Genomic DNA, 18447 nt, shown 5'->3' with positions numbered 1-18447 from the left:
CAACAAAATAACCAATATTATTTCAGAAACATAGCCAAAATAACTCACACTATGTTTGGAACTAATGCAAATTTACATACTATTTCTAAAGACTGAACGAAAATATTTCACACTATTTATGAAAGAGAACAAAATAACCATTATTTCTGGAATTACAACAAAATAACATACAGTATTTCTGAAACTGATCCAATATAACCTAATATTTTGGAACTATACCAAAATTACACACTATTTTTTAAAACTGAAATAACCTACATTATTTTTGAAACTACAGTAAAATAACCCACACTATTTCTGAAACTACAACAAAATAACCCACACTATTGCTTGATGTGGAATTTGCTTTTCTTGGAAATAGAACGTACAATGTTGGATTCAATTACAAAGAGAGCACATTAAGTTTCAGAGTGAAATTTGGAAATTCTAGAAGGGTAAAACTTTAACCTTTTTATGTTAGGTAAAGAAGGTGAATGCACTAACATGAATGAGGATCCTCTTTGTGAGGATTCTGGAGATCCTCAAATCATATCCGTTCATCGTATATCGTGCGGTCAGTTTTCGATCACAGTTAATTTTCAAATATGTGTAACAATTTAAAAAAAAAAAAAAAAAAAAACGAATTGGTGACAAGTTTATGCAAATTCATGGAGAAGAAGAGAGGGTTGGAGAAGAAAACCCATAAAAAAGAGAGAAAGAGAGGGTGTAAAAAACAAGGTAGACATTAATGCTTTGTCATGGAAAAAGAAAATGGAATTTAATTTTCAATCACAGTTGGATTTGAATAGAATAACGGGCTTGGTTGGATTCCGTTAGAGGCAATTTTGAATAAAAATATTTATTGTTGGGTTTGGGCTTTTAATGTAGTCCATGAGTTGTTCTGTTTGTAGGGCTTGATACATGAATAGTTGTGTCCTTAGGATTAAATTTTCAGACATTTTGATAAAATAATAGTTTAGAGTGATTTTTGGTTAAATTAAAGTTAGCCCAACCCCTTTTCATTAAAGTTCCATTTTTTTATTCCCCAATATTACGTAAACACAAGAGTATCCCGTAACCATAGTTCAATTCTCTATTTTGATTCCAATTACCTTTACATAAACGTGCTATTAATGGAGAAAATCTTCATTAGGGATGAGATTACGAGAAATTCTCGCTAATAATCAATTAATAGTTTTAGAGGTGTTTATCTTGTCAGTTAATCTTTTTCACATATTAAATGGTCAATTATTCATCCTACTAAAAGGCTTGTAACGTGATAAACTAGTGACAACAAAGTATGTCTACCAAATCACATGTTCATGTTAGAATTCATTAGATATATTGTATTTATGAATGTAAAAAGAAAATATGTATATCAAAACGAGTTTGTATATTTTTGGATTGTTTTGGAAAAGAATGATATTTTCTAAAAACTGTGAAAAATAGAGAATGTTCATTCATTCAGAGAGAGTGATGAGCACTTGAGCTTGGCTCTAACGGTTACATCAAGTAATCCTAGCCATCCATCTTACAACCTATGAGTCTAAGACAAGTGGCACAACTAAGACCTTTGAGTCATAATAGATTCACAACAACATTTCTAATTAACTCCGCCAACAACAAATCAGTGTGGCAATTTATAATTCAACACTCTCCTTTAAATTGTATATTGATTTCACTCCAAGAAGCTGTTTGAGATAATTGAACTGATCCTTCGCTAATGCTTTTGGGAATATATACCTACAACCTGTTCTTTTGTTTGGACAGTAGATCAAATCAATAACACCCCCTTGAAGTGCATCATTGACAAAGTGATATATTTTGTCAATGTGCTTGGTTTTCTAATGAAAACATGATTCTTGGTGATGGAAATTGCTTAAGTGTTATCACACTTTAGTGGAGTTGCTTCTGTTTGAAGTTCGCCTAAATCCTCCATAACAAACCTTAGCCAAATAGTTTGAACAATTGCCCTTGATGCACTATGTACCCTGCCTCAAACAATAACCATCATTGACAAAGTGATATATTTTGTCAGTGTGCTTGGTTTTCTAATGAAAACATGCTTCTTAGTGATGGAAATTGCTTAAGTGTTATCACACTTTAGTGGAGTTGCTTCTGTTTGAAGTTCGCCTAAATCCTCCATAACAAACCTTAGCCAAATAGTTTGAACAATTGCCCTTGATGCACTATGCACCCTGCCTCAAACAATAACCAGGATTATTTTTTATTTTTTTATTTTAAAAGGGACCAGTTAGTGGCTTCGCCACAACAGGTTAATTACCTTTTTGGGAGCCAGAAAAACTCACTGATGCATTTCAGTCGATGCGCCAGGAATCGAACCCAAGACGAGCCACATGAAATACGGGTTTGGAATTCGTCCCTAACCACTAAGTTACCCTATGGTGGTTAACAATAACTAGGCTTTCGTATGTGTATAATTTCTCTTGTATAACTTTCTCGAGTGATTTTCGTGATCTAACAAAATTTAAAGATGATCCACAAAAATTGTTGTGTCTAGGGTTTTCACTATTTTTTATTTTAATTTGGTTATTACTGCTAGGGTTTTCTTTATCAAAATGCTTAGGAATTATGTGCGAGTGTAATTATTCAACGATTTTGCAAAACAAATTACAAGGAAAAAATCATGGACAATTTGCTAGAAAATAGGAAAGATATTTGATTACGATAATTATTTATTTCCTAATGGAGTGATGAATCACTTAGTTGTAATCATATAATTACATCAGATAAGGCTGATCTGGTTGTTCCTTTATTTTCTCCACTGCACTGCTCAGCTCACCACAACACTGTAGTTTAGACTCCATGACTGATTCAAAACCCAACAAATTAGGATCTCAAAGATGCAGACTCCACTCTATCTAAATTTTAGTATTTAAGCTCCCCACATTACTATACTTCTGACACTAACCCTTTTTGGCAAGCTAGTTAATCAATCTACCACAATGACCGACCAAGATCACTCAAGTGCTCAAGCGGTAAGTGCATATGTTTATGAGATTCATCAAAATATACACATTTCTTTAGTTTTGGCAATCTTTTGTACTTTGCTAATCACAATACACAATTTAATGTTGCTATGAAATCCAAATCCGGGGAAGCAGCCCAATATGTGAATGCCGATTCATCGATCTATCTATGATATACTCATAATTCCACTAGATCAATAGCTAGCTAGTTTACTTTGGGTTTCTATTTTGTATCTTGATGGCTGTTCGTAAACAAACCTAATATATATTTGTATATATGCAACTAAAATCCAGGGAAACACTACGAATGAAAATGAAGCAGCTAGAAGGACCCAAGAGCAACTCGATATAAATAACTGGCTGCCCATCACTGCTGACAGGAATGCAAAATGGTGGTACTCAGCTTTCCACAATATCACGGCTGTTGTTGGTGCAGGAATACTGGGCTTACCATATGCATTATCAGGATGTGGCTGGTAATGTATTCTTCTTTTTTCTATATATTAAAAATATATATATAGATACATATATATAGTTACACGAGTACGAAATTTAGTTCTTGCTAATATATACCACATATATAAACTAAATAAAATTTCGAGATACTTACGTTTGATCTTATGGTACGTTGATATTTATTTGTTCAGGGGCCCTGGAATTGCAGCCATTTTCTTGTCATGGGTGATCACTTTCTACTCATTCTGGCAACTGATTAGACTGCATGAAATAGTACCGGGGCAGCGTTTTGATCGATACCCGGAACTAGGGCAGCATTGTTTTGGGCCAAAACTAGGGTACTGGATTATTATGCCGCAGCAGATGACTGTGCAAGTGGCTTCATGCATTGTGTATACAGTCACTGGTGGCAAGTCATTGAAAAAATTCTTCGAACTCGTTGTTCCAAGCATAGGCCATATTAGACAAACATATTTCATCCTCTTCTTTATTGTTTTGCAATTAGGGCTCTCCCAATCTCCCAATTTCAATTCTCTGAAAGGAATTTCTCTCCTCGCGGCACTCATGTCTTGCGGGTATATATTCCGTCCTTCTTAATCATACATTTCTTAGTTATTTCTGATGATAATGCTATATATTTGTTGCATGCAGTTACGCGATGATAGCATTTGTGACATCGACAATCATGGGTGTAAATAACCACGCGCATGTTGATCATTCACTTCGATCTCATACGACACCAAGCCAAGTATTTGATATGTTGGGTGGATTAGGAACAATAGCATTTGCTTTTGCCGGACACAGCGTGGCTTTAGAGATTCAAGCCACAATCCCTTCAACTCCAGAGAAACCCTCAAGAATTGCAATGTGGAGAGGCGTCGTCGTGGCTTACGTCATCGTAATATTTTTCTATCTTGCAGTTGCAATCTCTGGCTTTTGGGCTTTTGGCAATACTGTAGAGGATGATGTTCTCATCTCACTAGAAAAACCTGCTTGGCTCATCGCAGCCGCTAACCTAATGGTGTTTTTCCATGTTATAGGAAGCTATCAGGTAATTGAACAAACACACACTTTATAACTAGTAAAAGCATGCATACATTATACGGCACTATCAATTAACTACTTAATTCATTGCTAATGCTTCCTTATTTTTTTATTATATATATTCAGGTCTTTGCAATGCCTGTGTTTGATCTGATCGAGTCGGTTTTAGTAAATAATTTACGTTTCAAACCAGGATTGCTATTACGTTTCCTTGCTCGCAGTGCGTACGTACGTAAGTACCATTCTCTCTATGAATAATAAAACTACTGCTGGCCGGTATATTTATGACCGATCTCTTAATCTTTTTGCTCAAGTCTGTGACATCTTTTGTGAATAGATTATGTTTGATTTTCTTTGAACTTTTTTCCAGTCGTAGCAGGGTTCATTGCAATGTGCATTCCATTTTTTGGAGGATTGTTAGGACTATTTGGAGGTTTAGTGTTCTCCTCGACATCTTATTACGTAAGTTCATATACAATCTCAATTGATGAAACAACGACACAGATTATTTAACATTGTATTTATCTTGGTAATTAGTATAGGTGCGGTATTTAAGTTGCTGAATTGAATTTGGTGTAGATGCCTTGCGTTATGTGGATTGTCGTTCATAAACCAAAAAGATTTAGTATGCACTGGTGGGCCTCATGGGTATGTTCGCAAACACACTTTCTCTCATGCGCATCACACATATGCGCATGTCAAATCTCAATGCGTAATTGAGTGATATTCATAAAATATTAGCTAGTTTTTCAGTTTATTATGGTTTTTAAAGTTTTTTATATTATGCAAGAGCTAAACTCCACATGTTTTATTTTGTGTTTGATTTCAGTTTTCGATCGTGGTAGGCGTGCTGCTGGCTCTTTTTTCACCCATAGGAGGAGCGCGCGAAATTATTATGCAAGCCAAAAGTTACAAAATGTTTTCTTAGTGCTCGATCGTACATTTGTTTTTCTTCTTAATTAGAATATAGATCATCGAATACATAGTCTGCAAGATGTGGTTTATAGACGGAAAAGTTCCACATTGTCTTTTTTTTTTTCCTTTGTGTTTTTGCCTTCTTGTTTTGGATTTTCTGCAAAAACAAGAATGCAGTGTTGGAACTCAGTTTAATTGTCAGCTAAAATTCATTAATTCATTTGATAGCAAATTTTGAATTCGTTTTGTAGGCATCAAAATTTCGGTGAAATAAATGTTCACAAACGCATTAAAGTTTCAACATGCCAGGGCATACGTGACATGCGCCACGTGTCTCACAAAATCATACACATGGATATGACTCATCAAAATCGAACGAGTCATCAAGAATGACAAGTGTCAACATCTGCAGAAATGAATTATTTGATTTTAATTTAGTTAGGTTTTTTATATTAGCACCCCACAAAATGTTGAATGCACCTCACATTAAAATTTAATATTAAATGACTTATTTACCCCACTATGCAATGACAATTTTGACCTTATTAGGTTTTAAAAAAAAAAATTTCTAAATACACCCCAAATCACTTTTAGCGTATTATTTATCTTCTCAACTATCAAAACCCTCCCACCCTCCATTGTTGAACAAAACCCTAACCAATGAAACTACAAACATGTTGATTGAACAAAATATGCACAAGAAAATGAAAACAGCATGGTAGCTTTGAAATTGCTATTATTATTATTGAAAAAGTTCAAATGAATCTAACCAGTTGTACTTGTACCTCCATTTATATCTATCAATGTAAAGATGCAGCTTCAAATATCTCAAATTCGTTTGGAAGTGCAGCTTCAAATATTTCAAATATTTCCTAGAGTATACGTCTTAAAACCAGCCACGCAATAATCAAAATAATATTCCCATATCCAAATGAATTGTTCATCGAATCCAAGAGCGAGAATTTATCTATGCAAACGCAGCGAAGTTATTTCACCAGCATTAAAACTCAAATCATTTGTAAAACCTTAGCATCATAGCAAGTTGTAAAATGTTAAAACAACCATATTACTTGCAGGAAAAGAAAAGTACAGAAAATGAGCGGATTATAATCTGTAATCACCATTTATAGTCAAATTGTTTGAAGAAGGATACCAATGAGAGTTTACATGAAATCTCCTTACCTTTGTCCGTCCAAGAATTTTTTTCTCCAATTTCTCAGTGTTTGAAAGTAATGGAGGATGCCAATGTTTTCCAAGTGCTCCACACTGCAAAAATGAAGTTCGTGAAAGTCAAAACAAAAATTGCGTACCACAAAGTTAAACCTAGCAATGAAGCCATTGCTGATGTTACCCTACTTAACGAAGGTAGACATTTGTCGATGCACACTATAATACTAAGATGATTTCAAATCATTCGGCAAACTAAACATTTAGATGATTTGAAATCTTTCGGCAAACTAAACGTTCAAATGGTTAGATTCAGTCCCTCAAAATAAAAAATGAATGTTATAAGATTTGAGAAATGTGGGGTGTATAGAAAATGTGAGTGTATTGTGATGACTCGTCCCAAATTATTATATATATTTTCTCCCCTACTGTGTAAAGTGACGATATTGCCCTCTTTGGCTTAGTGACATGGATGTACATGTGTAGTTTTAAATTATATTCTTGCCATTGTAATTAAATAGTACTCGACGTCACGAGCGCATCGATGCGAGTTAGGGCTAAATCGGATTCATAACGAAAAAGTTACGATTAATTGAATACTTAAACGGGTAAATCACGAGCCAATTATATTAGCTCCTATTACCTCTAAACCAATTAGATTTTGGGCTTTCATCTTTCTTTGGGCCAATTAGAACTCTATCTCTCTCACGGCAGCCCAATAAAAAAAAAATTATTTTCTGATTATGGCCAATCACACACACACACACACATACACATACACTCTCTCTCTCATTCTCGACTCTTTTCCTTTCTTCTTCCTGTCTGCACCCAAGACACCCCACATGCATAAACCACACCAAAACAGCACGAATCGAACCTACAAAGACTACCATCACACTCCTAACAAACTCACGAACCTAGCCATACCCTTAGGTTTCAGTTTTGGTGAGTTTTAACTGTCGACTCACGAGCTTTTAAGGCTTGGAAAGGTATCCAGGCAACTTCCCTAACACTTTGGAGTAATCTTGGAGTGAAGCGGACATCGATATAGGCGAGTTTGGAAAGTTGAAGAATTGGCCGGATTTTCCAAGGAATTTTCCAACCATTTTTCATACGATTTTGAACTCTTAATAGGTACGAATGTGTTCTACTCTTCAAGACCTTTAAATCCATATAAATTTCATGGATTTTGGTTGAGAAATGAAGTAGATATTAAGTTTTGAAAATTTTCCAGAAACCGGCGAACCAGACGGCGGACGGTGGAGACCGGCGAGGTCCACCAGAGGAGAAAAAGAATATTCCGTCAAAGTTGATGGAATATTCTAACGGCGTCAGGTAACACAGTTAGAATTTAACGGAATATTCTGTAATTTTAACGGAATATTCCTAACGCCGTTAAGGTTTTCGTCCAGTGTACCAGGCACGTGCCTACGCATGGCCGGCTCGTGTGGCCGTGCCTTGGTCGGCACGTGAAGGCACGTCGGACATCCAAATTTTTTTCTAAAGATATGGCGATGTTCGTGTTGTCGAGTAGATCACATTGGTATATTCAAACATCCCATTTGAGCAATTAATCCTAGGCTTTGTTTACATGCTAATTAATTAATGTAAAAATAGTTGTATCGCATATAGGTGAGATGTACCCCGAGGATGAGCGTGGACAACCGAAGCTAGGGGGCTACGATCTTGCTACTTATCAGTGAGTGGGCATTTGTTTTCTATATATATATATATATATATATATATATATTTATATTTATATACAGTTTCCAAAAATGCTTTCATATGGAACTATGCTTTGCTTGCCATGTCGTAAATAAGTTACATTTTAAATATTGCATTGTTACATTTGTGAATTGTATTGTGTGATGCTGTGGAGACTCAGGTAAGCTTCAGGTGAGTACTATGTGAATGAATGGGTTGTATTGCATTGGTATGCACACATTTATTTAGAGCTCATCATGGTTGCACCCCGGTATTAGTGCTCCCGCCCGGGGCTAGGGTCAACTTTCATATGATTGTTCACCTCCCGCACCGCACGCTTACCTTGGATCCAAGTCTGGTGCCAGCCTGTCATACAGACCACAATAAGTGGTTCCGACTCATAGGTGACCTGCGAATTATCGCACAGCCTTCACGTGATCGTAGCACTTGAGCGTACATATTTATACCTAGCCTGTCGTACAGGTCACACTAGGTGACTCCGACTCGTGTGCTAGCCTAGATTGATAAGTTACAGGTCCAGTCATACAGGTCACGTTAGGTGACTCCGACTAGCATTATACTATTTTATATTGGTTTCACACCTGGCTTACATTTATTATTGCTGAGATATCATGACATGGCATGCTTCAGTTTTTTATGCTCTTGTGCATTGGTTTTCATACCTACATAGTAGTATTTTCTAGAAACTATACGGGTTTTACGAAGAGGGGTTATTATGTTCATAAAGATAAATACGTTTTCAAACGCTTTGTTTTTACCCACTCACCCTTCTGTTTTGCGCCCCCCAGGTTCTAGGTAGCTGTTCATCTTTGGTGGCTCACGAGGACTACACGGCGGTTCTGACGTTTCCATAAATAAAAGTAGGGACCAAGGGAGAAGGGGTGATGTGCCTTATATGTACATGCCCACCTCCATATAGCACGAGGCCTTTTGGGAACTCACTGGCTTCGGGTTCCATCAGAACTCCGAAGTTAAGCGAGTTTGGGTGAGAGAAATCCTAGGATGGGTGACCCACTGGGAAGTTCTCATGAGTTCCTAGAAACAAAACCGTGATGGAATGGTAAGCCTAAAGAGAACAATATCGTGCTACGGCGAAGCCGAGACTGGGATGTGACATGTATTGATTAGGGGTGGGCAAACGGGTACAGAAACCGCGGGTCAGGGCGGGTACGGGCCGGTTCCTATTTTTAAAAAAGAGAAATGGGGCGGGCTTTTATGATTTTTGGTTCGGGCCGATTCCTGGACTAGAGGAACCGCGGGTACCCGGATCGGCTCGTTTGTAATTAAAATGGACGAACCAGATTGATGAATAAGCTACCATATCTAATTTGAACCGTTAGCTTTAGTTTTACCCTAAGTTCTCTATCTCTCTCATCTCGACTCTCACTCTCACTCTCACTCTCAGACTCTTAGTCTCAGTCCCTCCTCGACAGTTCCCTCGACTCCAATCGTCATCCCCCTCACCAACTGTCGATTCTCCTCGACGAACACAACGGCACCACCCATCATCCTCCTCGACAACATCCTAGAGGACCTAGAGGCCAAGCCATCACCCCTGCCGTTGATTATCTCCTCTTCGACAACAACCCCATCACCGTTGTCAAGGACACTGGTACCAGCCATCATCCCTCTAAAATTTAGGTAATTTTGAATTAGGGTTTTGTTATTAATTTGAAATTTTGAATTTTGGGTGTAGCGATTTTAGGGTTTTTAAATTGGAATTTGGGATTTTAGGGTTTTCAAACTAGGTTACTAGAGTTAATTTTGCAGTAGATTGATGATTGAATTGATAATTTTGCAGTAATTTGGCAAGCTTTGATGCCTTCTAACTTCTAAGTTCTAATGGAAATTAGATACTAGATTAGTAGATAGTGTGAGTCTATACATTTCTTCTTCCTTTTGAGTTGAATTGGATGCAAAAACTGGTCAAAATCTTTGTCTGCATCAGCATCACAATCATTTTTCATGGAGCTTTCGATCCCCACTCTGAGTTTTACAATATGTAGTCTCAAACCATTTGGTTGGCCTGTTAGAGCACGGAGTCATGTTCTGCATATGCATTAGTATTTGGCTTTACCCTCGGCCCCTTATCTGTATATCAAATTCCGCTTTGATTGCTATCGCACTAGGGAGAAAAGAAAAAAAAAAGGGAAAGAAAGAAGAGGGTGATGCGAGAATTATACGCACACAAATTAAACCCTCTTTTTGACAATTGTAGTAAGTATGTAAGTAGGGATCGTTCTGGACCGGGGATTAGGAGGGATTGTTAATCACTTGGATTTGACTCAAAAACGCTAAAAACACAATCTAAAACACTATACTAGACTCAAAGAATGCAAAACTAAACTTTAAAACACTAAGACAAACCAAAGACTCAAAATGCTTTAAAGCATAAACTAAATTGAACAATAAGGTAAAGGGGGATTTAGGTTTTGATTAAACTAAATGACAGATTGTAAATTAAAGCATAAGGAAATGAAGTAAACACAAAATGAATGAATCAACAGCTAATAAAAAGAGATAGCACAAATGGAGATGAAGCTAGAGATTCGATTTCACCATTGCTAAGCCAAGTCCATGTTTGTTAAGTCAGATTATACTCATCCCTCTACTTATTTCTTGGGTTTGTTTCACTTAGATATGATCAGCCATATGATGTGTGGATTTGATCAAATGTCTCTAATCATGAGCCTAATTGTGATGTGCAACTTTGGTTCCTAATCAAGACTATGTAGTGCACAAGAAACTTTCACAAAACCAAAGGGAACACTCGGCAGGATGTTTGCAAAACATTCCCTTCATTCATTCACATATCTACCAAGATTATGCATGATGTGTGCTTTAATCTTGGCTAAACAACCTGTGGTTAATTCAAATGATGATCAAGCATTAAAATCAACACACTAAGTCACAATTAAATCGGAGAATGAAACAAGAAATAGATAGATTAAATGAGAATTCCGAATTAACTACATGGCAATCTTGCAAGGCTACATCGAATCCCTAGAGAGAGATTAGTTACACTTCATGTTTACAAAAGGTTTGACATAAAAATATATAACATGAGTGAACATAGGATTAAGAAGAAAGAACCCTTGAAGCAAAACTGATGTCGAAATCCTTTAAGAAATGGGAGAGTGTATCTAATGGAATGAAGCCGAGAGGAAGTTCCTCATGGTACAAAACAAAGAGAATCAAAGAAACACCTAAACATTCCAACAACTCAAACTTGAATTGTATGAACGTTTAGGCCCTCTTATCTTCCTCTTCGTCGTAGCACAAGGTCTAAGGGATGTTGTTGGTGTGTTGAATGGATTGGGGAATTATGGAAATGGATGAGGAGTGGTGTTTGGATTATAAGGGAATGGTAGCTCACGGCAATGAGGGAAGATTGGATGTGTTTGTGATGTGTTGTGTATGAAAATGAGATGTGATTTTTGTGTATGAATGCATGGGTTTTTATAGGGGGAATGGGATAATATGTGGGTGATTGTTTAAGAGTGAATGTGGTTGTTATGATTGAGAGTGCATGTGGATGAAATGATGAAGTAGGAAGGTGGAAATGCATGTGTTGAGTTGGTGGTGCAATGATGAAAGAGTAAGTGCATGTGTGTGTGAATGGTGGTGCAATGATGAAAGAGTAAGTGCATGTGTGTGTGAATGGTGGTAGCTAGGGTGAATTATGATGAATGCATGTGGAATAAAGATGGAGAAGGTGGTGTAATGATGAAGGATTAAGTGCATGTGTGTGTGAATGGTGGTGCAATGATGAAAGAGTAAGTGCATGTGTGTGTGAATGGTGTTTCTTGATGGTTTTGGGGTTGTGATGCATGTGAATGCATGTGGCTAAGGGTTGTTGATTGGGCTAAAGGTTTTGCATGGCTCAAAGGATTGTTTGATTGGGCTAGGCCCTTTGTTTTATGTCCAAAGTGCATACAAGGCTTTCAAATTCGTCCAACACTTTGGCTCCAAGCATATGCTATCCATTCCAAGCCCAAATTTGCTCCAAAATGCTCCAAAATGCATCTTTTTGCTTCCTTAGCCATATGAACCTAAAAACACACGAAAATGGCTTAAACTACTAAAACAATTATGAATTAACAACATAGATGCACGAAAACAAGCTAAGTAAGTCGCCTAAATATGCTCCTATCAGAGGGACAGAAGGAAGGTGCGCGAAGGAGATATTGGGCTTAAAATTTGGCTTTCAACGTATTTGAGTCTGGAATTTGGTTAATTTCTTATAGGCTTTACGTCGAGCCACTTTAGTTCTTGTGTTCTTACTTTTGTATAAAAGTACAACAGACTCTTAATACCAATGTTAAAGTTTTGATTTCAACTTTGATGAAGTTTTTTAACATTACTTGATCTGGAACTTTTGAGGAGGAAGAATAAGAAATGAGGGACAGTATAGAGACAATTTTTCTATAATTTTACCAGATGTCCTCTGCTGGCTAATCATTGCAGCATCAGGGAATATTTCATTCACTTGATCCCATACACATAAGGAGAATGAGAATGTGGACAATGAAAGTTATTCCCATATCTGATAAATCATTCCTCTTTCGGATATTTTGTATGTTGATTTGATTTTTAGATATTGGACGATGTAATATTGTTATTTTGGATGTATTGTTAATCTATGAACTTGGATGTTGGACTTTGTATTTAGATTGGATGTGAATAATGGTGAATTTGTGCAAAATCTGCATAAATGCAGTATGTGACTCTGTGTAGTTGCAATCTGTGCAAATCTGTACAATTTGCAATCTGTGCAGCAGTTTGCTATCTGTGCAAAATTCAAATATGTGCAGTTTGCAATATGTACAAATTTTATTATTATTTTTTTCAAACAAAAAAAAGAAAAAAAAAATAAAAGGGGACCCGTGGACCCCGTCTGAACCGGCCTATTTCAACCGGGCCGGTTAATGTCCGGTTCCTATATTAGAAAATGTAATCCTCGGCCCGGCCCATGCCCATGCCTAGTATTGATGCAATGCACAACATTAAATATAGTTTTTATATTAAATTTGATTGTTTGTGGTTTTTCATCTTTCAAAGCCGTGTTTTATTAGGTTTCTAGTAACTATAATCGTTAGTAATAAGTATTTATCCTACCAATGTATTGTAAGCTCTCTATTTAAAGGACTTCATATGTATGTTTAGGGAGATTTGAATGAATTAAAAAATTGTATTTGCCTTGTGCATTTGAAGAGAGTGATTTCTCCTTCTAAAATCAAGCATTTGGCTTCGTCGTGTGAGCGAATCCACGATTAGCGACGTGAGCATGCTCTATTGCCCCTGGTTAAGTGATTCCAAGGTTATCATCCCTCATCTTTCCGAGACTCCCTTGGTTTGTCCTGCATCATGTATGTACATAATTTTTGGGGTGTTAATATAATAAGACTTTAGTTAAATCAAATGTTAATTGATGGAGTCAAATCACGAACCAGCCCACAAATAAAGTCCTAGTTCTTTCGTCAATTAATCAAGCCCACAATCAAGGTCAAATCCATCCTTAGTCAAGGCTTGGAGAGTCTATAAATAGGAGGTTCTAAGACAAAGAAATGGATCCAAAAATCATTTCACGCGGACGCTGATGCTTTGAAATTCTGAAACTCTCAAGCACTCAAACCACCAAAACACTCAAGAAGACTTGGAAAACGCTTCATGTTCTTCGTCAAATCACGTGAAGAACCACCAAGCACCCCTACACATGTCGGTTCCTCCATTGCCAAGAGCCAAAACCTTGCGGCATTCGTTCATCCAAGATCAAGTCATCATGACCCTTGGATCAACAACACTGCACATCTACACCTTTCGGAAATTGAATCAGATGATCAAGTTGTAAAGGGATTGTAACCCTACAAATTCATTAATATAAACAATTATTTTGTACACGTGTTCTCTTGTCATTTGTCGCAGGATATTTGTGTTTACACGTTTTTATGATCCGAGTCTTGTGTTTTACCTCATATATCTTTGAAGCTTGATAAGCAACTGCTCTCGGTTCAAGTTTTTGTTGTGCTTGATACAATAAAACTGAAATGTAGATGAGATTGGACTTATCATAAATAGGCAGAAATGATGCACGTTGTTTTTGCCATTTCAACTATATTTTTTGCTAATCTTCTTCATTGAATGTGAGGTTCATATTTTTTGGCTTATGTTCTGCATTGAGAATTAACTAGACTACAGGAGATCTTGTTGGAACCCTATTGGACTTTAAACTTATCACATTAGGGTTTAAGTTTAGTGGAAGCCGAAATTAGTTAGAGTTAATATATGAGTAGATATTATTTCCTTTAAAGTAGGACAATAAGGATAAACATGGTAGAGAGTGGATATCCCACATTGGAAATCAAATGGAAGTGGGGTTTAATCAAACTGTTTCCGTGATAGGAGGAAATGGTTGAGGTTACACGTCTATAAAGGTTCAATCCTTGCTCAAGGGGAAATGTGCGTTCTTATTGAATAAACGAGCCATATTCTAGTTAGAACATAAGGTCCCCATTGAGTAGAAGACTTACCCTTGTGAACTCAGTTACAATGGCTTCTTCAAGTTTGATTTACACTTTGCTTCTAGTTAATATTGTAATCTATGTGAAGCTAAACTAATAAAATTCCAACATTTGGTATCAGAGCATGTCTTAGCTCTTCGTAGATTCATTTTGTACTATTTGTTTATTGTGATGACTAATGTCGTGTTTTCATGAGTGTGTTTCTTCGAGAACAAAGTTGATACAAAGTTGATACAAATTGATATGAAATCAAACTTCATTATCATTTAAAGGAAATCATGTTGATAAACCATTAAAACAAATGTTTATTAAGGAGGTTGCATGGAGAGTGATTCGTAATACATGACATGATAACATTATACTCTAAAGGGTACTAAATTAACTGGTTGGTTTTATTAATCAGTGTATAGCTTTTTAGTTAGTCTTTGAGCCAACTATTTTCTCTACCAAAGATTAGAATTTTAGTTGTAACTTGAACCCTAATTAAGAAGGCTATACAATAAGGATGCATGACCAGACCATATGCATAAAATGCAGTTGTGTATCTTGCCCAAAGGTGTTACATGTATCTATGATTGATTATTTTTTCAATGAAGTTATTTGATTGTTTTTTGTGGCTTCTTCAGTGAATTCGAATGCTCTAAGTTTCTCCTCCATTGAACCCTTGAATGGATGGAATTTCAAGAAGTGAAAGTAAGATGTTGAGATAGTGCTAGGACTGATGGATTACGATCTTGCACTAAGGGAAGACTAACCACCTGCTGTGACTAAAAACAACACCAATGAGCAAAGGATGAAGGCTGAAAGGTGGGAGAAATCCAACAGGATGGTTCTTATGGTGATGAAGATGTCAATCACCAAGACAGTTAAAGGTGGGATCCCAGTGTGTAAGAAGGTGAAAGACTTCCTGGAGGTTGTGGGTGAAAAGTTTAAGGTTTCTGAGAATGCTGAAATGGGCAACTTGATGACCACTCTGACATCACTCAAGTTCGATGGGAAAACCAGTGTTCGTGAGCACATTTTGAAGTTAGTAGACACTGCAGCCAAGCTAAAAGATCTCGAGATGCCACTTGATGATTCTTTTGTTGTCCATATGGCACTCTCATCACTACCTGAATCATTTAAACAACTTAAGATATCATACAACACACAAAAGGAGAAGTGGATCCTTGACGAGATGGTCTTCATTTGTGTGCAAGAGGAGAATAGGCTGAGCAAGACCAAATTTGGACTGTGAATTTGGTAAACTTCAATACTGCGAAAAGGCCTATGGTGAACACTGGTACGCAAACTAAGCCGTATACTACCTCTAATGTTGCTACCAATATTCCTTCCTCCTCTAGAGAACCTCAAAACTAAAAGGTGAACTTAGAAAACATGAGGTGTTATTTTTGCAAACAATTGGGACATTTGAAAAGGGACTGTGAGAAAAGAAATAAATGGACAGTGAAGAAAGGTAATAAAATTATTAATGATTTTGTTTGTTTTCAAACTTTACTTGTTGATGCTCCTCGAAATACTTGGTGGTTTGACACTGGCTGCTTGATACATATTACCAATTCTTTGCAGGGCTTTTCAAGAAGAGCGTCAACAAGTAATGAAGTTTTTGAAGTGCATGTTAGGAATGGAAATAAAGTAGTTGTGGAAGCAATAGGCAACCTCAAGCTTAGACTATCTTTTGGCTTTGTTTTAGAACTTTTTTGATGTTCTTTATGTTCCGTCATTAACTAGGTCTTTAGTTTTTTTCTTCAAAACTTGTAAGGAATGGTTTTGCTTTCATCGGAGACAATGAGAGCATAAGGTTATTTATGAAGAATGATATGAATTATTTGCTTGGTGTTTGTCTTTTAGATAATGATCTTTGGAAATTGGATTGCACCGTCGTGAATTATTTAAATTGTTATAATATTGATTCTTCATTGCAAGTTAAAGGACCATTATCAAATGACCTTTGTTCCATGCTTTGGCATAGAACATTAGGTCACATATCTAAAACAAGATTGCAATGTTTGGTGAAAGAAAATATTTTGCCTGATTTAAATTTCACCGAGCTACATGATTTTGTGGATTGTTGCAAAGGGAAGTTGACAAAAATTAAAAAGAAGAATTCAACAAGGAGTCAAAAACTGTTGGAAGTGATCCATTCCAACGTATGTGGTCCTTTTTCCCACAAAAACAATATGTGGAAATGTGTATTTTGTAACATTTATAGATGATTTTACAAAATATGGATATGAATTTTTAATTTCAGGAAAATCACAAGTCCCAAATTGTTTTAAAATTTTTATAACAGAAGTTGAAAACCAATTGGACACTACAATAAAGGTTTTGAGATCGGATAGAGGAGGGGAATATTTTGGCAGGTTTACAGAGGTTAGGCAACATAAGGGACCATTGGCTTTATATCTTGAAGAATGTGGTATTCAAGCTCAATATACCACGACACCAGAGCGAAATGGTGTCACGAAAAGAAGGAATAGAACGCTGAAAGAGATGGTGAGAAGTATGATGAGCCGCACAACTCTCCCTCATTTTCTTTGGGGAAAAGCTTTGAAGATGGCAAATTATGTGTTGAACCAAGTCCCAAGCAAAGCTGTGAATAAAACTCCATTTGAGATTTGGACATTGAGGAAACCTAGTCTCAATCATCTTCGTGTTTGGAGGTGCAAGGCAAAGGCTAGGATGTATAATCCACAAGAAAAGAAACTTGATTCGAGAACCGTAAGCTGTCGTTTTATTGGTTTTCCTGAAAAATCTAAGGTTACAAGTTTTATGTTCCAAACTTGCACACTAGAGTTTTTGAAACCAATAATGTGAAGTTTATTGAAGAAGAAGTCAGCCATGATGGAGGAGATTCAAATAACTTTATTTTTTAAGAACATGAAGGTCCCACTGACTTTCATGAAGGAGATAGATAATCAACATGGGTCAAATGCCATGCAAACCATTATGTTCGAACCTGAGGTATTTCTGAAATTGGTGGTATAATCAAATGATCATGCAAATGAGCCAATGCATGAACATGTTATCGAGGAAGCTGTTAGGGAAAGCCCAGTAATAAATGAAATACCGAGAAGAGCATCATAAAGAGTTCGAAGGTCAGCGATCTGTTGGATAGTGGCCAAATTAGGCTAGGAAACAAAACAATAGTGATGAGGGAACATCATGATGAGGATTATGTTTCCTTGTTTTGTGGCTTGTTTTGTGGCTTGTTTTGTGGCTTAAATTGCTCCATGTTTTTTGTGGCTTTTTCAAAGCCATGTTTTGTGGTTTTTTCAAAGCCATGTTTTGTGGCTTTTTCAAAGCCATGTTTTGTGGGAGAAGGCTTGGATTAAGAAAAGCATAAAAGAGAGCATTTGGCAAAACAAGAATACGGATGAGAGAAGGAAAACATCCAAAAGAGATGGTGTGAGCATTTGGCTCTACCATGGGCATGGGTGAGAGAAATCAAGAGAGCTAGAGTGAAAGATCTCTTGTGAAAGAACTCTTGGGGTAGAGTGAGGCTCTTGGGAAAATTCTGTGAGTGGGTGTACAAGGGATATGAGATTGGGTTATGTCGATTTAACTCATGTGTAACTTGTACTGTTTTTCTCATAGTGAAGAGCAATATCTCTCCGAGGACGTAGGCAGGTTTTTGCCGAACCTCGTAA

General features: G+C 36.7%; 2 protein-coding genes across 2 annotated transcripts; both read left to right on the top strand.

The window, feature by feature from the left end:
- The first annotated feature begins 2926 nt into the window (after window positions 1-2926).
- On the top strand, window positions 2927-5623 carry LOC137729612 (lysine histidine transporter-like 5). Its single transcript, XM_068468594.2, has 8 exons — window positions 2927-2978; window positions 3264-3445; window positions 3617-4000; window positions 4077-4476; window positions 4596-4701; window positions 4840-4931; window positions 5049-5117; window positions 5299-5623. The coding sequence occupies exons 1-8, from the start codon at window positions 2946-2948 to the stop codon at window positions 5395-5397; spliced, it is 1365 nt and encodes a 454-aa protein (XP_068324695.2). The 5' UTR covers window positions 2927-2945; the 3' UTR covers window positions 5398-5623.
- A 9967-nt stretch (window positions 5624-15590) lies between these two features.
- On the top strand, window positions 15591-16034 carry LOC137727683 (uncharacterized). The gene has a single exon (XM_068466512.2). It carries the CDS (start codon window positions 15591-15593, stop codon window positions 16032-16034), a length of 444 nt encoding a protein of 147 aa, XP_068322613.2.
- The last annotated feature ends 2413 nt before the right edge of the window (window positions 16035-18447 follow it).

The sequence above is a fragment of the Pyrus communis genome, chromosome 15 (assembly GCF_041283825.1).
Source record: "Pyrus communis isolate YQ-2024b chromosome 15, ASM4128382v1, whole genome shotgun sequence".
NCBI classification, from domain to species: domain Eukaryota; kingdom Viridiplantae; phylum Streptophyta; class Magnoliopsida; order Rosales; family Rosaceae; genus Pyrus; species Pyrus communis.
The sequence above is the reverse complement of the archived record's forward strand: the minus strand, read 5'-3'. Positions and strand labels throughout refer to the sequence as shown.